The sequence below is a fragment of the Canis aureus genome, chromosome 32, assembly GCF_053574225.1.
Source record: "Canis aureus isolate CA01 chromosome 32, VMU_Caureus_v.1.0, whole genome shotgun sequence".
Taxonomy (NCBI): Eukaryota; Metazoa; Chordata; class Mammalia; order Carnivora; family Canidae; genus Canis; species Canis aureus.
The window spans coordinates 31,375,604-31,403,400 of record NC_135642.1 but is presented as its reverse complement, the minus strand read 5'-3'; the positions used below and the strand labels follow the sequence as shown (position 1 = coordinate 31,403,400).

Below are 27,797 nucleotides of genomic sequence, written 5' to 3'. Positions count from 1 at the left end.
AGTAGGTATTATACTGTTGATGTGGTGTTTTTCACCCTTCCAAAATTTGATTGTAACTAAGGGAGTGGAAAATTGGATACCTTTCACTTGCCTGATTTTGTACTTTATGAACCCATTTCCTTTTCTCCTTTTGTTGTTCTTTTTAGGTTTTATAGGAAGAGGTGACTGCTTTAGTAAATTCACAAATGCTATCAACCATAACGCTCTAAACTTGTGTAATGGGCCAGATTTACAATTAAGTAACTCTAAAATATTGATGATCCTTTACATTCTCAAAAACTGTTTACAGCACATTATTTTCAATTGCATACACCAATCCTTTCAGCTAAGTAAATTAATTAATAAAATGGAATTGAATTATTATTTTAAATTGATGTACTAGTTTGGTACTATTAGACATTTATTGTGTTAGGTTTAAAATTGGTAATCATTTTATGTGGTAGATTATACACAATTTCTTTTTCATTATTAAGTGAAAATCAGTTATGAGATTGAACAATATTTTCAACAAATATTTACTGAATGCCTACTATGAAAGTTGCTCCAGAAGGTATGAAATGACTTTATGGAACATAAAATCTGAGGGGAATGTTAAAAATGGTTAATTTATCAATTCACGATTTATCGATTTATAATTCATGATTCACACATTGGAAGTTACGCCATGAAGTTGAATCATTAAGATCATGAGCCATTATTGTTTCCTTATTCCATGGTGACTTTGCCTTAGGGAAAGGCTGGACCTCTGTCCACCTAAGCTTACATTTCCTGGATCTGGACACTGATTCTGCAGATGGACAGAAGTCCACATTAAAAAAAACAAAATAAAACCCAACAACCAGGCTTTCCTAGTTTTACCCCAAGTCTCTTCTGTTGAGCTCTACATTGGTTAGGTAAAATGCAGAATAAGAAAGGAAGAGTCATCTGCTTTATTTGCACAGATAGAACTATCTTCTGCCTGTGTCTTTTGCCACTATTGCACTATTAATGATATAGCACAAGGTAGAAGAAACTAAATGGGAATGTGAAAATCTCACGTCTAAGTATGAGTTGAAGGAGTCTGTGGAAGCTGAAAACCTTATTACTCTTTTAAAATTTATTTAGCAACTTGCTAATTGTTGCCATAACTGTCATGTTGTTGCTACCAATTATTATTGTATAATTATAATATAATTGTTATTGTTAATTATTTCCATGAATTATTTACCTTAATTGGATGAAAATACATGATTATTTATTATTTTAACCAGTAGACATGTTTTGTGTGCCAGTTGACGTGGTTTTCTTTTTCAAATGATTATACTATTTTTGTAAAGTGTTTTGAGCCATTCCATATAAACACAATGGTATTTATACACTTTAGATAAAATTTTAGCTCTTTGGAACATACTAATTTGTATTTTATCAAAAAGCAAATATGAGAATCAGATATTAGTGAGTTACCCTGTGTAGTGTGTAGAATAACAATAACAGCTTTCTTTAGGACTCTGGAAGATATGACATCTATTTGTGTCTGTAAGATTTTGTTCCTATGTATATTAATTTTTGTTTTTGTTTTTAACTTTTATTTATTGAACATTCTTTTTCTTTTAGTTGCACTTGAGTCTGTCGTTGGGTACTGGAAGTGAAGAGTCAGACAAAGAAAAACAGGAAATGATTGCAATTCATTCTGTCAATCTGCTATTGAAAAGCATAGGTGCTACGCTGACTGATGTGGATGACCTAATATTCAAGTAAGATTTATGTTTAAGAAGATGGGGAGGATTTTGTACCAAGTTTGTTTCTAGATATTAATTCTTCCCATTTGGGCTAGAATGTTAGCTTAGGAAATGATCATTCTCACTGTACTTAAAGTTTAGCCTCTTTCTTAATCATGCTTTTTACATACGCTTGTTTTACTCATGAAGAGTTTTATTTTTTCTTCAATTTTTCATATGTTGATAAAACGTGAATGTAGAATAAAAGGAAATATTTTAGTAGTAGCTTATAAATTGACGGTGTTTTAAAACACATATTTAGAGATAAGTAGCCGTATGGTGAGATTTCAGTATGGGAGACTATAGAAAGTAACTCTTTGCAACATTTATATGTGTGCTAGACACATGTAAATTCAATGAATGTTTATTGAATTGAATATCCAGCAATGATATTGGAACAATATCTTACCTTGGAGAAAGAAAAACCCATTTGTATCATTTCTACCTGCTCATATACTATCGACTTTCATCAGAATGCAAGGGTAAATATAAAATACAAATGAAAAAGACTAAGGAAATTATCCAGGTTAATTGTTGTCAAATCTCTGAGTAGAGGAAATATTCTCAGCTTAAGAGCAATGGGAAAATCTGCAGTGGAAAATAAAAGGTAGATTTGACTACATAAAAATTAAACACTTTTATAACAAAATCAGTGGAAACAATTAGAAAATGAACTGGGAAAATATAATGGCAAGTATAACAGAAGATTAATAGTCCTAATATTAAACTTCGATAAAGCAAACCTAAAGATTCCAGTGCCATAATTGCCAACAGACAGTAAGAGATAATTTGCAAAAGGGAAGATACAGTGGCTGATAGATATTTGAAATACTCTGCTTTAGCATTTATCATATATTATATGAAAATTAAAGAAAATTATCAAAGGTTTCAAAATATGAATAATCCTAAAACTAGAGACAGTTGGTTCTAACAAATGAGAGCTTTTTTTAAAAAAAAAAAAAAAACTATTTGTATGAATGGAAAGAGATATGTTTTTGTGGTTTTCACTCAGTAATTCTTTTATTGAGAATTCAGTAAGAAAAAAAAATCTTGAAATGCAACCAAAGAGTTATATACAAAATTTACATATGGCAGTGTTAATTATTATTGTCAAGATTTGGAAATGTCTGACAGTAGTAGAATTGTTATGACACTTCCACATGACAGAATGCTATGCATCCATTAAAAATGGCTACATAGAGTTTTGAATAACCTAGAGGAATACATATTCACAATATTGAATGTAAAAATGCATGCAAAATGTCTTAAATATTTTTGAATTGGATAGAAAAGAAAGAATTCAAAGTGGGAAATGACAAGAAAAAAATGCCTAAAAAATCCACTGTATAAAGAGATTATGGTTGAGTTTTTCAGCCTTTTTACTCTTTATGTATTTATGAGAGACTTGTATGAGGGTGCACTGTTTTTACAGTAATTTTGTTACCATAATATTAAGATCTCAAACATAAATTGTACCTGGCATATGTACAAATCGAACTGTGAAAGAATTAGCAGTGACTAATTTATCATTGAAATTTTAAGTCTCTTTCTTTCAGAATGTAATCATCATGCCTTTGACTCTTTCTTTATCCTCCCAGACTTGCTTATTACGAAATTCGGTATCAGTTTTACAAGAGAGATCAGCTTATGTGGAGTGTTGTTAGACATTACACTGAACAGGTAATTGCCTATCATAGTAGTTCACAAGGAATATACTTCATAAAATATCAAACAAAACATCTGTATGTGATGGCACACTGTGCAATATTGTTTATCTAATTTACCTCAATTTGCAGTCTCATTACTTTGTAGTTTTCTTAACTTTTTCCCTTTGCAATTATACATTTACCACTTTGGAAAAGAATACTAATGTAGGAGGCATCACACTTACTTTGTTAATGTCTACAGTTTCTAAGCATAATCTGGTAGAGTCAGGAGAAGAATTCTAGGCCAAGCTCTTTGCCATGCCTCAGTTACTCTATGATTTGAATTGTATGCAGAGGCATAGTAGTTGTTTTAGGGTACCATTGCTGTACCATGGAACTCCAGGGTGACATTCTTCTTTCCTTCCTCTGCTGGAAGGTCTTTTCTCCTACAGTGTACATAGACATTATGGTTATTACGTGTTCAAATAAGGATATGTTTTCATTTGTGTTTTGTTTTGGTTATTAATTATTTCCCCATCTAGTTTCATAGTAATAGTGATAGTAACTATTAGAATAACCAAAATAAATAATTATTATTGAGTTAGATATTCATTTAATATGTGTTCTCAGCCATGCAAGGTCCATGTAATCCACCTCTCATTTTTTATATGAGGAGACTAAGGCCTGTAGACCTGTCCAAGGTTACATAGCTGCTAACTGGCAGACTGCCTTGAACCTATACTAGTTTAATGACTGGCACATAGTGAAATCAATTAATGGATGTAGTCATGGTTGTTCTGTATAGATTTCCTTTAACAACCTAATGTAGCCAATATTCTCCTTTCTTCCCAAAGCATCATGTTACTATTTCTTACAGCTACAGCAGGAGTAAAGGACTTAATATATTTTTTTTTCCTCTTTAGTTCTTGAAACAGATGTATGTCCTGGTATTGGGCTTAGATGTGCTTGGAAACCCATTTGGATTAATTAGAGGTCTGTCTGAAGGAGTTGAAGCTTTATTCTATGAACCTTTCCAGGTATTGACCTTTTATTTAAGTATAGGTACAGAAAATGATATTCTGTTTTTTTAATGACTGATAATTTATATTTTAATTGTATCTGAGAATTGAATAATGTTCAAATAACAGAAGTACATTAATATCATATTTTATTTAAAATTGCTTGAGATGACATTGAAAGATTGTTGTAGAAGTAATCGAGCATGTCTAGTGTCTGAGTGATAAAACATGCCCAAGTTTTCCAGGATTTCATGTAGTTGTAAGGAGGAATGATAGGTTGATTAACACCATTTTAAGGCTATTTCACTGCTGTGGGAAGGACTCATGGAATATGAAAGATGATGTTTTGTATTTAGACTTTCCTGTAACCTGTTCACTTACACTTAAGGGATTCAGGAGCTCAAAGTAGGGAGAGTTTTAGCAGGACAAAACAGAACACTTGGGAGAACAAGACTCTGTGGGCTCTCATGCTTGTTACCAGGGCAGCTGGCTTCAGCAGTCTGATGGGACTTGATACTGGGAGTCCAACTTCAGATTATGACTAAAGCCATAATTTATTCCTATCCAGTTTTTATCATCTCACAAGAGTTTCCTGAGAGCATATAGATCTGCTGTCCGTATTTGAGTTACAGTGTGAAAACTGTTAAAGCACAGTGTTTGTGGATCTTCACAGATTCTGTATCTTCCTGGAAACCCTAAAGTACTAGATTAAAAGTTTTAAGTTTATTTTAAATAGTAACCTTTTTTTTTTTTTTTTGACCAGGGTGCTGTTCAAGGCCCTGAAGAATTTGCTGAGGGGTTAGTGATTGGAGTAAGAAGTCTCTTTGGACATACTGTAGGTATGTATCACATATTTATGTGTATAAATATATGTACTTTTTACTACAATTATCTAAAATGCAGGGTTTACCAAAAATAGGGGCACCGGAATGCCTGGGTGGCTCAACAGTTGAGCGTTTAGTTCAGAGCATGATCCTGGAGTTCCGGGATCAAGTCCCACATTGAGCTCCCCACAGGGAGCCTGCTTACATCTCTGCCTACATCTCTGCCTCTCTCTCTGGGTCTCTCATGAATGAATAAATAAAATCTTTTTTTTTTTTTTTTTTATAAGAAGACTTCTCTCCCTCTGCCTATGTCTCTGCCTCTCTCTCTCTCTCTCTCTCTCTCTCCGTGTGACTATCATAAATAAATAAAAATTAAAAAAAAAAAAAGGGGGATCCCTGGGTGGCGCAGCGGTTTAGCGCCTGCCTTTGGCCCAGGGCGCGATCCTGGAGACCCGGGATCGAATCCCACATCAGGTTCCCGGTGCATGGAACCTGCTTCTCCCTCTGCCTATGTCTCTGCCTCTCTCTCTCTCTCTCTCTCTCTGTGTGTGTGACTATCATAAATAAATAAAAATTTAAAAAAAAGAAGACTTCATTCTTTTTTTTAAGATTTTATTTATTTAATCATGAAAGACCCAGAGAGAGAGAGAGAGAGAGAGAGAAGAGAGGGAGAGAGAGAGAGAGAGAGAGAGAGAGAGGCACAGGCAGAGGGAGAAGCAGGCTCTATGCAGGGAGTCTGACCTGAGACTCGATCCCGGGTCTCCAGGATCACGCCCAGGATCACGCCCTGGCGCTAAACTGCTCAGCCACCGGGGCTGCCCATAAAATTTAAAAAAAAAAAAAAAAAAAATAGGGACACCTGGGTGGCTCAATGGTTGAGCGTCTGCCTTTGGCTTGGGTCATGATCCCAGAGTCCTAGAATCGAGTTCTGCATCAGGCTTCTCACAGAGAACCTGCATCTGTCTCTGTGTCCTTTCTCTGTGTCTCTTATAAATAAACAAACAAAATCTTTAAATAAATAGTGATCAGTTTTCTAATAATCCGTTTTATAACATATGTACCTGCCCTTGTTCTTTTTTTTTTTATAAGCATAATGTGGATTCTAGTTTTCTTTTTTTTTTAATTTAAATTCAATTTGCCATCGTATAGTATAACACCCAGTGCTCATCTCATTATATGCCCATCAAGGAGGGCATATACTGGGTTTACCCAGTAACCCCATCTCTCCACCCACCTCTCCTTCTGCAACCCTTTGTTTATTTCCCAGAGTTAGAGGTCTCTCATGATTTGTCTTCCTCTCTGATTTTCCCCCACTCAGTTTTCCCCCTTCCATTATGGTCCATTTCACTATTTCTTATATTCCACATATGAGTGAAGCCGTAAGATAGTTGTCTTTCTCCAGTTGACATATTTCACTCAGCATAATACCCTCTGGTTCCATCCATGTTGATGTAAATCCTACCCTTGTTCTTAAATGAAAAATAATATAGACTCCTAGATTTGTTTATATTTCTTTGTAGTGTTGAATCAGTGTGATTTTTTAAAATACAATATTTTTTAGAACAATTTTAGGTTTACAGAAAAATTTTGGAGAATCAATGTACTTTAGTTTTATTCCTCTTCTTGGTAAATGGAAAATGTAAAATACATTTCTGTATGTTTGTATATGAGACAGAATCTGAAGCACCTGTTTAAAGCAAGGGGTGCTATGTACTGTGGTAATGCTCTTTATTTATTTTTTTAAGATTTTATTTATTTATTCATGAGAGACACAGAGAGAGGCAGAGACATAGGCAGAGGGAGAAGCAGGCTCCACACAGGTAGCCTAATGGGGAACTCAATCCCAGGACCCCAGGATCACGCCCTGAGCCAAAGGCAGCTGCTTAACTGCCGAGCCACACTGGCTTTTTAAAGAAATAATGTGATTTATTTCTCTGGGTCTTCTAATAGGTGGTGCAGCAGGAGTTGTATCCCGCATCACCGGTTCTGTTGGAAAAGGTTTGGCAGCAATTACAATGGACAAGGAATATCAGCAAAAAAGAAGAGAAGAGATGGGTCGACAACCTAAAGATTTTGGAGATAGCCTGGCCAGAGGAGGAAAGGGCTTCCTACGTGTAAGTCTCTTGTACTGGATATTCAAGAAACCCTGAACCTTGATGAACACTTTAGAATATGTACTTTAGCTGGTTTCTTTGAAACTTGGAATATTACTTATGAGTAAAGGTCTGTCAGGAGCAGGAGTGATAAGTTGTGGGCTTTTCTGTTCCCTTGTATGCTCTCCTTCCCCGATATCACTGTCACATCTATCCCCCAATCCCAGACTTAGTTTGGCACTTGGGCTGGAGTGAGAACTCTGTAATGATGGCTGGTTAGCATTCTTCTGGAAGGCAGAGAGGCAAAGCAGAGAGAAATACGGTAAATCATGGTAACTAGAGGGAGGAGGAGTTGTTCAGATCATTATCAGTTGACCATTTCTGTAGAGGGGAAGGTATACTAACTAAGCATTCATAAACCAGGAACTGCCTTCCATTGTTTTTCAGCACTTTAAAAATTACACAAGTAATATATGAATATTCTCTTACAAGTAATTATAAGAATTTGTAAGTTCTGCTTTTAATAAATAATGGAAATATTTTAGATAAAGCTATAAAGTACTATTTGATCACCCTCACCTCTTCCCAGAAATTTCTCATCTTCTCAACAGTATATATACTTCAGTTCTCTTTCTGTGCATTTGTATAATATATAGGTGGTCTTATTTACTACCATTATTTGAAAAGTATTAAGAATGTATAAATGTATTACTATTTTAATTTTGGAAACAATTTCAGGAACTATAATTTCTGTGTTTGTACCAGTGACGTATAATGTTGTATAAAAGTGCTTTACTTATCAGGCTATTTGGGATTCTTCACGGGACCCTTTATTTTCAGTTTTCCACACTTACACTAAATTACAAATTTATTTCACTAAAATTTATCATTGGATCTTATGGATTATTTGGCTCAACTCATTCATTTTACTGGTATGGAAACTGAGACTTAAAGAGGTTGAATCAGTGGTTACATAGCTAATTGGTGCCAGATCCAGATGTAGAATATTTTCACTTGCTTTCCTATTCTTTCTATCATAAAATTTTACTTCTATAAGATTCTTTTATTTAAAATTTTCTATTGTATAATATTTAAAAAATCATAGTGCTCACTTAAGTATATGTTGTTCACATTATCAAGTAAGTCCTCATTCTTTAAAAAAATTATTTCTAGTATGTATGTAGAGACCTCTAGTGGTTGGCATAAGATTAAGCACCTTCCATTCAGGTTTATGATTGATATTTTTCAGGGAGTTGTTGGTGGAGTAACTGGGATAATAACAAAACCTGTGGAAGGTAGGTTGAGAATGTTTCATTTGTGTACAAAGTCTAAAAAGTTGATATGTAATAAACATAATGTTATTGCTACTAGTTATTTGATTGAGAGAATTTCTAATTTTATGTTCATAGTCTTAAATTGTTTTTTAATGAATGTACTTTCCTCAGAAAGTAGAGTCTATGAAGTAATAGACTCTGATTCAGATTTTGAATGTAATTTTCAGCAGGACGATAGTTAAACTAGGTTCCTTTAGGTCCTGAATAGCAACTGATTCGTTTTTTTAACCCTCTTTAAAAAGTGCTTTAATCAAAACCCCAGTTGGCTTTTTTACAGAAATTGATAAGCTGATTCCAAAGTGTATATGGGAAATCAAATGACTCCAAATAGACTACAACAATCTTGAAAAAGAACAAAGTTGGAGAATTTACAGTATCCAATTTAAAAACTTATCATAGGGATCCCTGGGTGGCGCAGCGGTTTGGCGCCTGCCTTTGGCCCAGGGCGTGATCCTGGAGACCCGGGATCGAATCCCACATCGGGCTCCCGGTGCATGGAGCCTGCTTCTCCCTCTGCCTATGTCTCTGCCTCTCTCTCTCTCTCTCTGTGACTATCATAAATAAATAAAAAAAAAATTAAAAACTTATCATAAAGCTATAGTACCTAAGATAATGTGTTACTGGCATATGTATGGACATATAAATCAGTGGAATAGACTTGAGATTCCAGAAATAAACCCTTACAATTGTGGTCAGTTGTTGTCAACAAGGGTGCCAAGATAATTCCATGAAAAATAACCTTTTCAACAAATGGTGCTGGTATACTTGGATATAAACATACACTTTATGTGTCTGACAACAACTCCACTTCTAGGTATATACCCAAGGGAATCAAAACCATATGTTCACTCAAAAACTTATATATAAATGTTCACAGAACGTAATAGCCAGAATGTGTTAGCAGCCTAAATGACTTCCAGTTAATGCACAATTAAGCAAAATGTGGTATACCTTTACAATGGGATAGTATCCAGCTGTAAAAAGAAATCAAGTACTGATACAAGTACAGGATGGATGCACCTTGAAAACATATTGCTAGGTGAAAAAAGCTGGTCACAGAGACCACATATTGTTTGATTCCAGTTGTAGGAAATGTTCAGAATAGGCTAATCCATAGAGATAGAAAGTAGACTAGTGGTTGCCTTGGTCTGGAGGGCAGGGAGGAAGGAGTTAAATTGCACAGGATCAGGTGAAGATGGGTCGAAGGAAGTAGAGAATGATCCCAATGGTCATGGGGTTTCTTTTTGAGATGATACACATTTTCTAAAAATGATTGTGGTGATGGTTGCACAATGCTAATAATGTACCAAAAACATTTCATTTGTATACTTCAGTGGGTGAATTATATGATATGTGAACTATAAGATTCAATAAAGTTCTTATATTTTTAAAAAAGTACACTGCTTGGAAAATCTCCTGATGGTAGACATAAAGAAAAATTTCTGGTCATTTTTTTAAGAATCGAAGGTTGTAAAACATGAGCATAACTCAGGATGACCTGGAGGACATGTTAAAACATTGATTGCTAGGACCTATTTCCTGGGGTTTCTGATTCAGTAGGTCTAGGGTGTGGCCTAATAATTTATGTTTTTAACACATTTTGAAGACCACTGGTTTTTATGGGTTAGGATTAGATTTAACTTCTTTAGAAAGCCAAAATTTAGAAGCGTCCTGAGTAAAACAGTTCAGTATTTGACTCAGGCTTTTGTTGAGTTCAAACTTGCTTATTATAAAATATCTTTATACACTCATTATCCTGGTTCTATAAAGGTGCCAAAAAGGAAGGAGCTGCTGGATTCTTTAAAGGAATTGGAAAGGGGCTTGTGGGTGCTGTGGCTCGTCCAACTGGTGGAATCATAGATATGGCTAGCAGCACCTTTCAAGGAATTCAGAGGTAATTAAGTATGCGTACTGTGTGCAAGGTATGTGTCTGTGTGCTTATGGTTGCTAGGAATATATAAACGAGTTAAACACTGCCTGTTCTTCAGGATGTGGAGGTCTAAGTGAAAACTATGATGGATCACAAGGTGGGGTGCCACCAGAAAGGAGTAAGAAGAGACAGCTTTTACGGTTCACTTTCTCTTTTGTTCAACAAATGTTGATTGGTACCTACTACATGCCAGGCCCTGTGCTAGCTGCCTATACAGAGTGGACAATCTAGTCCCTGCCTTTGTTATTTTGTTATTTTCTTTTCTCTAAGGAAAGGTGGGGAAACGGAGTCTGACAGACTTGGTTTTAAAAAAGACTTGCCACATTATAATGGGCACATTATTTAAAATTACTGTTTTTATCAAGTGCTGATATCATATGAAATGTACAGAATTTAATATACATATGTATTTCTATTTATAATTTTGAAAGATTCTCATATATTTTCTTATATTTATTCTGCTGCCCTATACAGGGCCGCAGAATCAACCGAGGAAGTGTCCAGGCTCCGTCCCCCTCGTTTCATCCATGAAGATGGCATCATTCGCCCATATGAAAGACAGGAATCCGAGGGCTATGATTTATATGAGGTATAAAATCTCTTCTTCGTGGTCATGGGTAAAATTTAATATTAAATATTTCTAGGACAAGGATTTCATGGGTCGTTCTTAAAGTTCCTGATTCATGAACTTCATTAAGGATTACACAGGGAGCATGGTTTGTAGAGTAGAATTTATTATCTATTTTTTTATTTTTGCATAGTGTGTTAAATCGGAATGACTGGTAGTTTTTTTCTACACAAGAACAAAGAATTTTTGTGCAGAGAGGATGTTAAAAGATGTCATAGGCTTTTTACTACTTGTGTGGTAGTTCATTTAGTTAACTGTTTACTTTGGTCTCCTACTTTTGTAGCTAATTATAGGAATTCCACTGCTTCTTTTTCTCCAGGCCAAATTAATTTATTTGGATTACTCTGTAAATCTAGATTTATTCAGGTAAACAGAAACTAGAGGAAAGAGAAAAAGATTATGTACAATGACAGTCTTTTTAAATCTTAAAAATATTTTAAGGTGGATTTTTTTGGCTTTTATTTTAGTTTTAACTTCACTACATTTAAATAATACTACATACATATGTAAATTGCTTTTCTCCCTTGACTGGAATCCCCCCTCCCAAAAATTTAATGTTTCCCTGCTTTGACCTCAAAATAATATGATTCTTTATTATTCTTAGCCTTTGGTTTTTATTGTATGTGACTACATTTTATCTTTCTGCATGCTTCTAACTTTATTTTCTTTCTTTTTCTGCCTACACAGCAAGAACCGGAAATACAGGAGTAAATGTTTCCTATACTACTACTTGATTTCATCCTTAAAAATCAAAACAAACTGTGGTATTAATTGACTGTCTTTGATTTATTTAGATTGAGTGTTCATTTCAATGAAGTTTTCTTTACAACTCTCACCTCTCAGCTTTTTATTGTAGTAGCTTGACTACAAAGATGATGGTATTCTTAGTAATACTGCACAGGAATAAGAGATTAGTAAAAAAAATTAGAGGGTGTAGGAAATAAACTCTCCTCTTTTTTAATTGGTGAAAGACTTTGTGTCCAGAAGCAATTTTACTATCATTTTGAAAATTTTATCTTTTCTTATGGTATTCATGTACTTTCAGGTAAAGTTGAAAAATAAGGACAATTGTCAGGTCCAGTCTATTTTGTATTCTTTACATTTGTGAGTCCTGATGATGGAATTACATAACTCTGTTTCACACATCATCCGAGATTGAATCAAATTATAGGGGTGTTAACTGGGGCATATGTTTTAATAATTGAAATATAAGTAGCTGTTGGTCTGTCCTTAGACCTCAATAAGAGTTGAGACATGAATTTTGAGAACATGTTCCCTTAATCTCTGTTTTTTTTTTTAACCTCTCAGTACTTTCACTGGACAAATGGCAATCATATTATATATATATTACATACATCCTCAGCCATTAGTATTTTTGCTTTTCAGAACTTGAATCTTTTTTTTTTCTTTTAAAGATTTTATTTATTTATTCATGAGAGACAGAGAGAGAGAAGGCAGAGACTTAAGCAGCCATTAGCATTTTTGCCTTTCAAAACTTGAATCTCTTTTTTTTTTTCTTTTAAAGATTTTATTTATTTATTCATGAGAGACACAGAGAGAGAGGGGCAGAGACTGTATGGAGTCTGATGTGTGGGACTTGATTCCAGGATCATGCCCTGAGCTGAAGGCAGCCGCTTAACCACTGAGCCACCCAAGCATCCCCAGAACTTGCATCTCTTTGTTGGTTGTGCTGATTTCACATGTTTTAATTAACATAAATAGGAGTAGAACATGTAATTCGGCAAATTATTTATGTGTCCATTGAATTTATATATAACTTTATTTTTATAGATATCTTTATTTTTAAAAACCAATCCTTTTTGCTTTTAAGTTCTTAAGGAGGATTTATCTTAATGAGAACAAAAATTATTCTAAAGTGTCATTTTGAAATTGGTACCCTAATAGTTCTGAAAATCAATTGTGTTTTGATTTTTCTTCTTTTATAAGTGATAGAAATGTTTGAAATGTTTGATTTGATTTAGCAGCATCTTATCTGGCAACTTTCATTCTTCTCCCCAAAATTGAAACCAAAGTGTAAACTTATATTTAATGTACCGTCCATTTGTAGAGAGTGAAACGGCTGACATATAACTGTTCAGTTGGATTATGTATTGTTTAAACTGCAGTTACTGAAAGAATAAATTGAATGCTTCTTATTTAAAACAAGCACTTAAAGAAGAAAGAATGACACCTAAAGATCAGCCTAAAACCATAGCTGACAAACTTTTCTTGTGCCTAGATAATTGAGGGTTGGCATAAATGTCACCGCATGTACAGTTTCTCTGAGAACCAAGCACAGTAACTAATTCAAGATGCTATCTTAAATCATCACTAATAATTAGCCTTCCTTCTTAGGTAAAAATAACGATTTTTAATTTTCCTGGATATATTGCAATTTTAATGAGACTTGACTTTTGGGAAATTGTATAACTTGTTTAAATTTTTTTCTTATGGTTTACTTTTTGTTTGTTTAGCTCTTTATGTTATTAATCTTGTGATTTCCCTTTTTATAACTGTATGTCTATAAGCACAAAATTCAAGTAACTTTTTATTATTTTAGCTGAGTATCTTGTCTGATTTATTAGTTTTTGTTATGATATCAGACAACCTTTTAAACTTTATATTATTATAGTTACTGGAAAAAATAGAATGATTGTACATTAATGAGAGGACTTGATAATTTTTTTCCATGAGTAACAAGGGTAGGCATAGATAGTTAAATTCAGGCTATTTCATTCCTTGCCTCTCTTGCTGTAATCACTTTGGTATGAAGTATTTATTATCTAAACTGTGCTGGATATACAAAAGAAGTAAGACTTCAGTCCTTAAGGGACCAAGTATATCAAAACATGTAGTATTAACACTAGAGTGTAAAAATCTGTCCTCCCAGCCCTTACTGTAATATGGGTACATTCTAAATTATTTGGGCATCTTTTCATTTACCCTATTTTCCTTTTCTCTTGAGTATTGCTCTGTATTCTTGACTCAGCTTGGAAAGTTACTAAATCATATACTATGTTTTCATAGGATATACTTTCCTGCTTATCCTTTATTCTCCTAAGATAATTACTGTTTACACATGCATATATATTATATGTACACACATATATATGATACATATATGAAATATATAAAAATAGTTTTTAATATTCTCTTGGTTCACATGCTTATGACTATATAATATTTAAAATGTTTGTTGCTTTTTAATTTTAATTATATTTTTCCATGTTCATAGAAATACTTCATTCTCAATTCTTGCATTACCATCTCTTGAAGTAAACTTAACAATGTGTATTTGACCATTCCAAGTTGTTGGCCTTAAAAATACTTGTTATTTTACTAATAGTAATAATTCTGTGATAAACATCATTATACATATTGATTTTTCATACATTATTTCCTTAGAATTTACTTGAAAATATTGAATGCTTTTGCTAAATATTGTAAATTCCTCAAGTTGCATTTTGGGAAGGGAGTAAATATTTTATCAGCTATAATCTGGTCTTCTGCTGCCATCAGTGACTCAATATCTTAATCTGATCTCAGAGTGTAGTGGATTTTAGTCATGCTGAAAACAGTTTCTATCATGTAGTAAATATGATGATAAATTATACTTTAAAAGCTTTCAGTGGTTCAGAATACAATAGCCTGATAACTAATGAAAATGCATACACAATGGAAAGTGGGTAGTATTTCTTTTACATTGCATCTCACATCTAAATATTTTAGCATTTAAATTTCAAAGCTAAAAATAAATATACTGAATTGTTCTATTCATTTCCCATTTTCTCTTAATTAAAGAACTTAAGGTATAAATGTTAAAAGATTTTAGCTAATCCACAAAGGCAAGATGTGAAACAAGTGACTTAAATACCACTTGTCTCTGAGACTCATTCTAAGATGAGATCCCATTTCTGGGATTCATCTTCTTTGTTCTTGGCTTTTCATAACTGTCCAGGAATGACTGAACCAAGAATTTTTGGAAAATGTGTATGTAAGCATTGAAATAACAAATGTGTTTTCTCTGCTTGTGATTATTATCGATTGTTATCCTTTTAATAATATTGATGTATTCTTGGTTATAAATGTTATAGTCTTATTTATTAGTTATATTTATGTTCTGTAGTTTCATATACATTATATCATCTGATCCTTAATCATGCATTATAGATAATGTCAATAATATTCGATTAGCATTAATTATAAAAATAACTATTTTACTCATTTTTTAATGTGTGCTAATTCAAATCACAATAGTTTGGAGATAGTTGAAATGAAAATAAATGTATTTTAATGTGCTAATATTTATACTTGAATTATTTATGCTTGTTTATTGTCTTTAGCAATAAATTGTGCCAGCTATTTGAAATCTTAGAAATTTTTCATGTTTGTTAATATTGACATTATATTTTCTTTTCTTTCAAGAATATAATTTGTTACATACATGTACTTTTCATGCATGTTTAATCTATAAGACCAAATACTCAAAAGCATTAGGATCAGCTATCTTGAAATTTTATTATGTGTATATCTATCTATATAAATCAGTGGTTCTTAACCTTTGAGAAGGATCACAGACCTACTAAAAAAGTGATGAAAAATATGAACCATCTTCTGAGAAAAGTTGCAGAACCACATTTTCAAAATTTTATGTGCTATTTTAGGTGCAGTTCATAGACCTCCCAGAGTCTTTCCATGGACCCAAGGTTAAGAACCCCTATAACGTTAATGTCACACTTCATATTAGCATATGTTCGTATTCCATTAATGAAAATGCGTGATTACCTCTGGTAGATATTTTTAAACCTATGTGTTGTCACAGAATGAGATGTATTTTATAAGATCATTTAGTAAGCATTTAATACAGATTTGTCTCTTAAGGCACACTCAGAGTTATGCTGTGAATATTTTTCTAGCTTCATATGCCAATATTGTGCCTTTGTTTCTAATATTTTTTTCCCTAACTAGCACTGTTACTATAATTAACTAATATACAGTATTGAAAAATACTATTTGGATGCATGTACTATGCAAATTTTGAGTCTTGTTTTCTTTTCAGAATCATATCAGAAAGTTAGAAGGAGAGACGTACCGATACCACTGTGCTATTTCTGGAAGCAAGAAGGCAATTCTTATGATTACAAATAGGTATTAACTTTAAGTGACATTTTTTTCAAATGCAAACTATATAGATGACAAGAATTTCGAAAACTAAAATGGCAGAGGACTTGGAGAACTATACTAAAATTATAAAATGCTCACTGTCATTTAGTCACAAAAATACAATCTAGATGAGTCCTTTGAAATCATCTGTTCTAACCCTCTCGTTTTGGAGATGCTGAAACTGAGACTCAGCATAGTTAAGGAGGTTATCCCAGTTAAACAACTACTGAGATATGGGGTCTAGAATAGACTTTGTAGGTGTAGTAGTCATACTATTACATGTGAATTGTAAATCCAGCTATGGAGACTGGGTTCATGAATTACTTTTTCTTACTATAAGGTTTTATTTTAGATGATTAGCATACCTTTTTTAAGGATGGTATTACATCTGTGTGTTTTTTCGAATTTTTTTCTAAGTATTTTGGGAATGGTAGATAATTTTTCCAAATAGAAGAACTTGGACTAAACCACTAAGTTTATTTTCCTGAAATTTTTCCTATATCACTTGTTCCAAAATGACTATTAAATGTTAACAATTTTCAGAACCTTCTAAGTTATATACTTTAATAGGATTAAGGCAGAGTATTTACAATAGGCAAAAATCTGCATTAGATTCCTTACTCTACTGCATTGAAATATATTTGGCTGGAAGAAGAGAAAGGAAAACTAAAATGATAGGATTCAGACTTAAACCACAAACTTTTTCAAGGAGTTAACCAGTCACATGATTTGCCCATTAAGTAAAAATATGCGCAAAACAATCTAAAAAGTGTTTTTTACTGATTGGACTATAATCATTTATTTTTTATGCCCATAATTTTGTATTTTGTGCACTAGATTAGACTCAAAACAGTGTTTATTTGTACTATATGTTGTACTTAGCTACAATGGCAATGTGTTAATTCATTTTAAAATTGTATACCTTTTATGTAATTCAAAACTAGGTAATAGAAATCGGGTTTTTTGGGTGGGTTGTTTCTGGTAATACTTAATACTTTAGAACTTATTTGATTTAAGTACTTTGTGGGAATATTACTGTACATGTTATATATCTGGTTTTTCTTCAAGTAAAATGAAAAATCATAGTAACTTTAAATCTAGTCACTTATAGAGGTTTTTTGGGAGGTAATTAGTAAGATATTTCTGACCAGTACAATTATTTAGTCTCCTTTAGAGCTTTAGAAGACTCTAATAGGAAATGCTTTGACTGAGGTAATTATCATTATGCTGATCTGTTTTACCTTTAATGATTACATAAAAATAGCATTTCTTCTAAAGTTGGTGTTTAAAAAATAACTCTTTTATTGCTAGAATTATGCTTATTCATTGTAGATAGTACAGATCAAGAGTCCGCAGAATTTCTTTAAAGGATCAGATTGTAAATATTTAGGCTTCAAGGGCCATAGTATGTTTCCCAACTATTCATTTCTGCCCTTGTGGTGGGAAAACATGGACAGTATGTAAATGAATGGGGGGTGGGTATCTGTTTTCCAGTACGATTTTATTTACTAATACAGGTCATAGGCTGAATTTGGCTCACAGGTTGTAGTTAGCCCACCCCTGATAAAGACAATAATTTAAAAGATGAAAACAAAGTAACCACACATTGTAGTTTGTTTAGAACGGAGCTGATTTGCACCTTTTGTCCCAATTAGCAACTATCCCTTTCATTTTTTTTTTTAAGATTTTATTTATTTATTCATGATAGACATAGAGAGAGAGGGAGAGGCAGAGACACAGGCAGAAGGAGAAGCAGGCTCCATGCCCGGAGCCCGACGCGGGACTCGATCCCGGGACTCCAGGATCGCGCCCTGGGCCAAAGACAGGCGCCAAAATGCTGAGCCACCCAGGGATCCCCTCCCTTTCATTTTTAAAAATGTTTTGGTTTGAATCATAAATTATGATAACCCCTAAAAACAGCCTTTACCAGCAATCCCACCATCCAGCTACGTATGTATTTTGTAAAAACTATGTATTTCTACAGCCAGCTGCAGTACATTCAAGTATGAATTTTGTACTATGTACAAAAATACGTTAGGTATATTTAACTAACCTAGGTTTTTCACCAATGTATTATTATCATCTTCCCAGACCATTAGATAGATATTCATAGATAACATACTTTTTAATGATTGTAATATTGTATTTATGGATATAGTATGACTTATTTAAATGCTATTTATTCCTATTTGATATTCAGTTTTTCCCTCCCAGTACTGTATTATTATAAACATATCTTTGCAACTCAGTCTTTTTTCTATAATTATTTCCTTAGGATGAATTCTTATCAGTGGGATTGCTGATTTGAAAACCGTGAAGATTTTTGAGACTCTTTTATATATTGCTAACTTGTTTTATCAGAACAATTGTATTGATTTTTTTTACATACAACCAACAGTTTTGTTTTATTTATTTATTTATTTTTTCAGCCAACAGTTTAACAGAATGCTCTTTATCCTGTGAGTTTTGCTAAGACTAGTGTTATTATTTAAACTTTTTTGTTCTTGCTAACTTAATGGGCAGAAAATAGTTCTTTGTTTTAATTAGCATTTATTTGATTGCTAATGAGTATGAACATTTTAATACCTTCATCATGTATGTTTATTTTCTATTCCATGAGTTGCTTTTTCATATCCTTTGTTTATTTTTTATTATGTCATTCTTTTTCTTACTGAATTTAAATAATATTTTATAAATTAATATTAGCTCTTTTTACCTAATACATTATCAATATTTTAATGACTTTTTTGAGTTTTCCAATATATAGGGCTCTTAATTTTTCCATATTGGAGTTTATCTAAAATTTAGTCTGAATTGTTTCTCTTATCAGTTTTTAGAAAAAAAATACAAGTTTTCATGACCTAAATTTATCAGGCTGTATCTTCACTAGTTGGTCCTAACTCCTGCTTAGTATTTTAGTAATCTTCATTAGGAAATTGTTCTCTGAATAGGCATTTTTTTTAACCTTCTGTGTTAGTTTGTATGGGCTACCATAACAAAAATACCATAGATAGGTGGCTTAAGCAACAAGCATTAATTTCACAGTTCTGAAGCCTGGGAAGTCTAAGGTCAAGGGGCCAGCAGATTCTGTGTCTGTGAGGGCTCACTTCCTGATTCGTAGATGGCCATCTTGCTGTGTCCTAACATGGCAAAAGTGGTAAGGGAGTTTCCTCAGGCCTCTTTTATAAGGGCACTGATGAGATGATCTCATCTCATGAGGGCTCTACCCTCATGACCTACTCACCCCCAAAGGTGCCACCTCTAAATACCATCACATTGGGTTTGGGATTCAATGTATGATTTGGGAGAGGACATACATATTTTGACCATTGCACTATCAGTGTCTGACAGAAATAGGGACACAGTTAAAAGTTATATCTTCTGTCCCCTCCTCATCTAAAGGAGGGTCTGGCACATTATTAGTGACATCACAGTATACTAGATGCTAAGATAAAGTGATATACAGAGACTCTGGAAAGGAAAAATGTCTTGGTTCAGTAACGTGGGAACCTAGGTATCATGGGGAGTGTGTTAGGGCAGATGTGCTTGAGCTGTCTTACAGAGTATGGAGTTTTCATACCTAAATAGCAGGCAGTCAGAGGGATTAAACAGTACGGCATTTTGAACAGTATGATCATTTGAAATGGCTGGACAGCAGGATGTTGGTGGGAAAGCATTGGGAGATGAAATAGTCATAGGTATCTGCTCATGACATCTGAAGGGTATAGATTTTATCATTAATGTGATGGAAGATTACTAATTTTTTTAAAAGTATAGATATTTTATTGTTCATTATTGCAGCTTTTCACATAGAGGTATATGCACATAGCTCACACGTAAGTCTCTCTTTTTTTCACTCCCACTGAAGGTTTGTGCACGAGAACTAATATGATGATGTTTGCAGTTTAGAAAGATCTCTGGCAGCAGTTTAGATGTCGAAATGGATGAGCATCACAGTGGAGTCAGGGAGACCAGTTAGAGACCAGTTAGTTTTCTATTGTTGCATAGAAAATTACCATAAAATTAGCAGCTTAAAATAACACAGATTTACTATCTCACAATTTCTCTAGGACAGGAGTTGGCTATGGCATGGCTGGGCTCTCTGCTCAGGGTTTCACAGGCTTAAATCAAAATATAAACTTCCTTTTTAGAAGGCTCTGGGACAGAATCCACTTCCAAGCTCACTTAGTGTTGTTGGCAGAATTCAGTTCCTTGCAGTTGTAGGACTAATATCCCAGTTTCCTGGATCTCTGTGAGCGGGGTATCTGCTAACAGCATCTGGAACCTATCCTCATTTTTGCCATGTGGCTTTCTGCTTCTTCAGTTCAGCAACCAGCACTCTGGATTCTCAGCCTCTAACCCAGATTTAAAGGGGCCTTGTGTTTATGTCATGCCCATGCAGATAAACTTTTTCTTAAAATCACCTTTGCCTTATAATAAAACCTAATCATGGGGGAGAAATCCATCATATTCATAGTCATGGGGATTGTACAGGTCTATATACTAGAAGACAGGGAATCTTTGGGACCATAGTAGAATTCTGTCTACCACATAGACTGTGGCAGTGGTTCTGATAGGAAGCAGTGAGGCCTAAACTAAAAGAACAAAGACAGCCTTGAAAAGACTAGGGCTTGGCGTTGATTGAGTTTAGAAGAGAAAGGAATATAAGAGGACTTTTTGGTTTGGGGCTTAAATACCAAGAGTATTGGTATTATCATTTATAGTAATTTAAGGAAAAAGATTGTTTTTGTTTCTGTTTTTAAACTTAGTGAATTTCATGTCACTTTGAGATATCATGGTAGAGATGCCTTAATAGTCCAGGGGACAGATAGAGATGTAGATTATAAATGTAGGTGTAGATAATTGGAGTTTAGATAAGGATTGGAGTTGAGATCTTGGAGATTTTCCAGTGTGTGTGTCAAATAGAAGACCAAGATTTGAGCTCTGGTAAACATGGAATGGGAGGAAGAGAATGAAAAGGATTTAGAGTGCTACGAGAACAATATTATTATTGGCATGGTGAAGAGAAAAGAGAATGTGAAGACAATGGGAATGGTGAATTTGCATTTGACACAGTGATTTGTAATTGTTATCTGGAACTCTTAGCTCTTGTGATTCTCTTCTGGAACAGGAAGTGAAGGGATAGAATCCACTTCTTGGAGACTGTTTAGAATATGGAGTGGTGTTGAAGGATGTCACAATGATGAGAGAGCACTTCTGGCCCTTTGAAGCCTTGAACTAGGGATGTTGAACTTCCTACAGTACACAACAGTCCCAAGTCAGCCCCAAATTCCAGTAGTTCCTCTGCTGAGAAATAGTGCTGGAGGTTTAGTTCAATCCTCACCCTACATCAGTCACCAGGTTCATTCAGCTCTACCTCCTAAGCATCTAGAATCCACCTTGCTCTCCTCCTTTTTCATAGCTACTGTCCTAACTGAGGTTCTGTTCCCTGATTGGACTATTCTGTTAGTGTTCTACTTTGATTATCCCTTCTCTCCTCCCTTGGCCACTAGAGCTGTGACTCTAAAATGGAAACTTGATCATGAAATTTCCCATTACCTTACAGATTTAAAGTCAAGATGTACTAAAATTGAAAAAAAAAACCAACAACAAAACAAAACAAAAAAACCCCAACAACAAAAACCCTTCAAGATCTGGCACTAAGCTAATTTTCTCACCTTTGTGTATATGTGATATTCCAGCTATAGACCTCTACATTCCTCAAATAAACCCTCCCCTTTTTGTACCCTCCATTATGTTAGTGCTCTGCTCCCTTTGTCTGGACTATCTTTTCCCTTTCCCACATAGAGAACTCCTTTCTTTCAAGAATCAGCTCTTATACCACATACTTTACCCACATAATCAGTCCCTCTTTCTTGTGCTCCGGAATAATTTTCTGCACACTGTCCTTCTGCACTCATCTTATTTTGCTGTCAGAATATTTACATGTTTATTTCCCTTCTAACCTATAAGTGCCTCTCAAGCAGAAATACTATCTTCTTGGTTTCTCTAGCACCCTGGATATTTGTAGAATTAACAATTCCTTTACTTTCCTAGTTATGCTTTCTGTAATCAGAATCAAGTATGGTTATATCAGTAATTAATCTGAATCACACACTGGAAAATCAGTGTGGATGTCCTTTAAGGATTCCGTGATTTTTCTTTTCTTTTTCTTTCCCTTCTGCCTCCTTCTCCTCCTCCCCACTCCCATCTCCTCCTCCTTGCTATTAAGTAAAATGGGATACTCACTCTGATACAGTACATTAGTGTTAAAGTGTTCAAACCTGATATTTATTAGTAGGCCTAAAGTGAATCTTTGCTGACATTTGAGGTTTGTGACATTTCCTGCACATTCTTTCTTGACTGGAAGGCATAGATGATTGACAGTAAAGAGCAATTAATAATTTTCCAAGTAAAACATTTTCAGGGGCTTCTGCCTTTATTGCTTCCCAGATGAGAGTACAGCCTGTTCCTTATGTGTTTCAAAGATGATTTAAGTTTTTCGGTCAGTTAAAAAAAAATGACACTTTTCTGAATTTTGCAAGATTGGCAGAAGGGGAACTTTTGAAAGTCTGCTGTGTTAGTTGGTAGGTGCCATATTTTCTCTTTGACAGTTACCTAGGCTTTTTTTTTTAAATGTAAAGCATATTTGTTTAGTGCCAAGTTATATTATTTACTGAATACTGCCTGTGCCATCCAGCAAAGTGAAATATTAGAATAATGAACTATCTTTATGACTACCTGCATGCTTTTGTTTCCTTTTGAAAAACAGGCGAGTGTTGTGTATAAATGAAGTTGAAATCCTAGGCCATATGTCCATAGACTGGCAATGTCCATTTGAAGATTTTGTATTTCCTCCCAGTGTCCATGGAAACATGCTAAAAATTCCAGTCAAGGTAAAAAAACATGAATTACATGTTTAGAGCCAAGACTTTGTTAATTGAGTGGAAACCAGTGCTTTCTGGCTGTCTTTTACAGCTAACTACACAAAGTGTTTGAAGGATCATTGTGATGATGATTATATTATTGTTATTATAATATGGTGAAATGTAAGGAAAGATGTATAGTCAATTTATTTCTGTGCTGTATTCTTTTGACAGTCTTTGATTATGTCAAGTGTCCAGTAGAAGAATTAAGATGTGGATGCTTCCTTTTTGTAGAGTAAAGCATTAGTAAATAAGAATTATTATTTTTTTTACTTCATATGAATAATTATTCTGCTGTAATCTTAGATGCTTTTTGGAAGATTCCCTTTTTAAGGCTTTTAGGAGATAATTACAAGTATATCTGAAACACTCATGTTTTAACACATTTGGCACTTACAAAATTTAAGTGCATTAAATGTACATACATTAAATGTATTTACTTAAATGTAAATACAATTTAAGTATATGATAATACTTTCATGTCTTCCCTTCTCATCATTTTCTTTTTTTCTTTTTTTTTTATTTATTTATGATAGCCACACAGAGAGAGAGAGAGGCAGAGACACAGGCAGAGGGAGAAGCGGGCTCCATGCACTGGGAGCCCGACGTGGGATTCGATCCCGGGTCTCCAGGATCGCGCCCTGGGCCAAAGGCAGGCGCCAAACCACTGCGCCACCCAGGGATCCCTCTCATCATTTTCTAAGGAAGAACTTTTAATTACATAGCAAGTGATTAACAGAAATGATACCCCAACCCTTTGCATAGTTCTCAGGCTTCACTTTACTTTGAAATGTATCATTTTTCTTATATATATTATAAATTTATTTTCACCCCTTTAAAAAAAAACTACAAATTGTCATTTTGAGGGTGGTTATTCTTGGAATGTGTATTTTCTCCTAAACAAGAATGATACCTGTTATTGGAACTATCTGAAAAACATTTATCATAAAACTTAATAGAGATGCAGGTACTATTATCCTTTAATTTATGTTTTCTTTTCATACAAATTTACAAATAAAAGAACTGTAGAACAATACCATTTTGCATTTCAACCTTACCTCATTGTAGAGCGTTGAAATTGAAAGTACCCCTTGGTATATGAAACATAGTTTTCAAACCAGGGAAAACTGTGTCACTCTGCATATATATTACTGTCTCCTCAGTTATCACTTTTCTTTCACATCAGTGGTGAGAATTGACTCAATGTGTTTTACATTATATAAGAATTTTATCTATCAGCCAAGGAAATGAAGGAAGGGTTTTTTGATTTGTCAGATGTGGTGAGTTATCAAGTGGTGTTTCTGTAGGCTATTTATCATAGCCTGTAGAAAGCCATTATTTTACCCAGATAGATGTGTACTCATCCAATTTCATAAATTCTAACAACTCACATATGGAACCACTATCCTTGTACTGAAATGATTTAGTTCTTATCATACCTGAATATGGATATTTGGTTAGTCTGTTGGTTATAAAATAGAATTGACATTTAAGCATCCAATTAAGGGTTTGATTTTTTTTCTTCCCCAGAATAATTTTTCTGTCATTGTTTCTTTTGAAACAGGAGCAGGGACTATTCCACAAAAAAGACAGTGCTGGTTATGGCTACCGGAGCATTTACCTGCAGGACGCCGCCACAGCAGAGGTAAACATTGACTTTACAGAATGCCTCCTTTGTTGTTAGCTGGAAGAATTTTTTTAATCTGTTATACTGATTATTTCTCCCAGAAGATTTTCCAATTTTAACTCTGGATGGATATGTTAGCTTAAAATAATATATTGTGGGCTCACTAGGGCATAAGGGTCTTATTTCACATTACACCTATGGACTAGTGTATTCTTGTTCTTTGCTGTTGGACCTGTATGGAAAGCTCCAACTCTTGCTTTTCTGCCTTTACCCATAGATGAGCCTGTACTTGTCTTTACCATTCATAGTAAATATTTTATTTTACAGAAAGCATATAATGCCATTGATGATGCACAATCAATGAGACAACAGCAAAAATTGAAGAAGCAGTCATCACTGAAACTTCTCAGGCCCCAAATACCATTTTAATCACACTATTAAAGCAGCCCCAGAGGGCTGCTACCGGGAGAAAAACCAACTGTTGGTCTTGTCTATAAATCACTCTTCTTTATCTTGCTAAAGAGAATTTTTAAAGCAATCCTTCAGTTCTTGAATTCTTTTCTAGGGTAACTGGTATTGGATTTTCCATTTTTTTCCCCTTTAGTTTTAACTCTAATTTTGTAACCATATCTATGTCAGCAATTCACTTCTACGCTGCCCCCTATATGGGTCAGGCCCTCAAAGAAATAACACTTTAAACTCAGAGTGGAATTTCCATTAATGTTAAAGTTGTGAAGCAAAGGGCAATGGGCTTGTTTTTAATTAAAGTTCTTACTGAAGAACGAGAAAAAAGCTTAGAATGACTGGTGTTCTTTAGGAGATTTTGGACAAACCTTTGTACACATGTTGGATATTTTATTTAAGGGTACTTTGTTCAGTAATTGAACTGAGTTCATATTTTTGGTAAATCAGATAATTGAAGAAAAGCCACTAGAGGGAGAGATGACATGTTTTCTGTTTTCTCTTCATGAAAACATTATTTTTCTCCTAATAAAAACATTTTTTACTTTGGTGCTTATTTTTCTTCCTTGCATTAGAATATAAAAACATATGGAAAATCAAATCTCAAACTATCTGTGGTCTGTGGTCTGTAATGTAGCCATCATAAAACTTTTGAAATTATTTACATGCTCTTTTGAGATGAACTTAAGTGGCACAATTATAACACTGATACATGAAAATAGTGTACTTTATGTTTTTCGAGACTCAGAAATATGAAAAGCTTGATATTTTTATATTTCTAGAAATTATTTTTTTATAAGTTGAAAGAGTTTTATGGGCATCATAAACTAATGCTTAATCCTATTGCATACCTTGAAATGTATTTTAAATATTTACTAAGAAGTATGAAAAATGTCTAGTTATTTTATATAAAAATAAAATAAGGCACATATGACAACACTGTGGAAAATACCTGGTAAGTGTATCCTTTGAGGGAGCAAGCTTATGAGAATCAGTTCAGTACAGTATTTTATTTTTGTCCTTTCCACATCTCACTTATGCTGATCAGAGATATACTGCCTATAAAAGTTTCTTTTAAAATGATGAGAAGTATTTAATATCCTTGAATGAATCTTTATATTTGCTCATGGTTTTTAATGTAACATTTATTTCAAATCACCGAATTGAAGAAATGAAGATGTGGACATACTTGATTTGCTCTTTGTTGATATGTGGTCAAGTTTCTACAAACTTTATATCTGTTTTGTAAGAAAGCCGTAAAACTTTTAAAATGTTTCCTAGTTATTATCTACTATAGACTCCAAAAAGAGGATATAACAACTGATACCCTAATATCAGTTAGGGTACCAGTTATCTGGTACTTGATCTCTGATACAGTATGGTGGACCTTGCCTTTTCAACATCATTTTTTTTTCTGTGAAGGAACGTGTCATATATAAAACTTCTAGCCTTAAACAGAATTTCTGTATCAGTAGTTAATTGCAGTATATTAAAAGAAGCATCATAAACAGAATTTCATAGCAAATGCACTAGTGTTTTGTATCTTTAAATTTGACTTAATCAGGAATTTGAGATATCTGATTATATATTTCATAGGAATCACAGCTATTGACAATGTCCTAAATATTTAAGAAACCGTATTATACTGATGGCATGTACAAAACATTGATTTAAAATTTTTTATAGATATATTTAAATTCATCTCAGTTGAGGTAAAAATAAACTTTCAAATGTTTGTAACATTTTAATTTGATTTAATCCTCTGGGATAGAAATAATTCATTGGTAAAGTATAATGTATTTTGTGTTTTTAAAAATGCTTTGAGAGTTAATTGCTTGCATATGAACTACTGAGAGAAATAAAATATTTGGTGCATTGTTTACAAGTGTGAAAACTTTGTAGGTGTGTGTTAAATATTCAAATAACACTTACCTTTACTTTCTGTGTCTTTCCCCTTTCCTCTTCCAGTCCTATCCTAGTGGAAAGTTAATAGTTACAGAGCATTTAAAAAAAAATGGTCCTAAGTGGAAGCCTTTTCTGGAGGGTACTGAGCCCCTTGACCACATCTCTGGCACAGGTCTTCAGTGCAGGGGGAATACAGAGAACATATTTGTCAAGGGCCCTGCTCCCACACTTCGAAATCTTTGGCTGCTTTTGCACTGGGGTTATGCCTTCTGTTGTTTCTATTAGTCATTGATGGCATATGGCAAGGATACGAGTGCAGGCCCATTCCTGGGAGACAGGAACTCCTCCGATAGCTAACTGGCTTGAAGACTCTTCAGTGGCCTTGCAGAACCTTTCTTAGACTGCATGATAGTCTGGGAGGCTCCTTTCTGTTTCTCTCTCTTCCCCTCCCTCTACTCCCTTTACTGGGAGATCAGACTACAA

The 27,797-nt window shown here is 33.9% G+C and overlaps 1 protein-coding gene across 5 annotated transcripts in view; it reads left to right on the top strand.

Annotated features, from left to right (window-relative positions):
* VPS13C (vacuolar protein sorting 13 homolog C) overlaps nt 1–27,303 on the top strand; it is a 170,645-nt gene extending 143,342 nt beyond the window's left edge. For 2 of the 5 annotated variants that reach the window (XM_077881332.1, XM_077881330.1), the window contains 12 exons: nt 1,594–1,733; nt 3,356–3,437; nt 4,327–4,440; nt 5,186–5,261; nt 7,197–7,360; nt 8,589–8,634; nt 10,444–10,567; nt 11,078–11,192; nt 16,291–16,379; nt 23,167–23,290; nt 24,885–24,965; nt 25,275–27,303. In XM_077881332.1, the coding sequence (XP_077737458.1) occupies nt 1,594–1,733; nt 3,356–3,437; nt 4,327–4,440; nt 5,186–5,261; nt 7,197–7,360; nt 8,589–8,634; nt 10,444–10,567; nt 11,078–11,192; nt 16,291–16,379; nt 23,167–23,290; nt 24,885–24,965; nt 25,275–25,376 (1,257 nt within the window). In that variant the 3' untranslated portion in view covers nt 25,377–27,303. Of the gene's footprint in view, nt 1–1,593; nt 1,734–3,355; nt 3,438–4,326; nt 4,441–5,185; nt 5,262–7,196; nt 7,361–8,588; nt 8,635–10,443; nt 10,568–11,077; nt 11,193–11,918; nt 12,064–12,756; nt 13,587–16,290; nt 16,380–23,166; nt 23,291–24,884; nt 24,966–25,274 lie in introns of those variants that run through there. The other 3 variants (XR_013370400.1, XR_013370399.1, XM_077881333.1) reach the window with 3 other exon arrangements.
* The last annotated feature ends 494 nt before the right edge of the window (nt 27,304–27,797 follow it).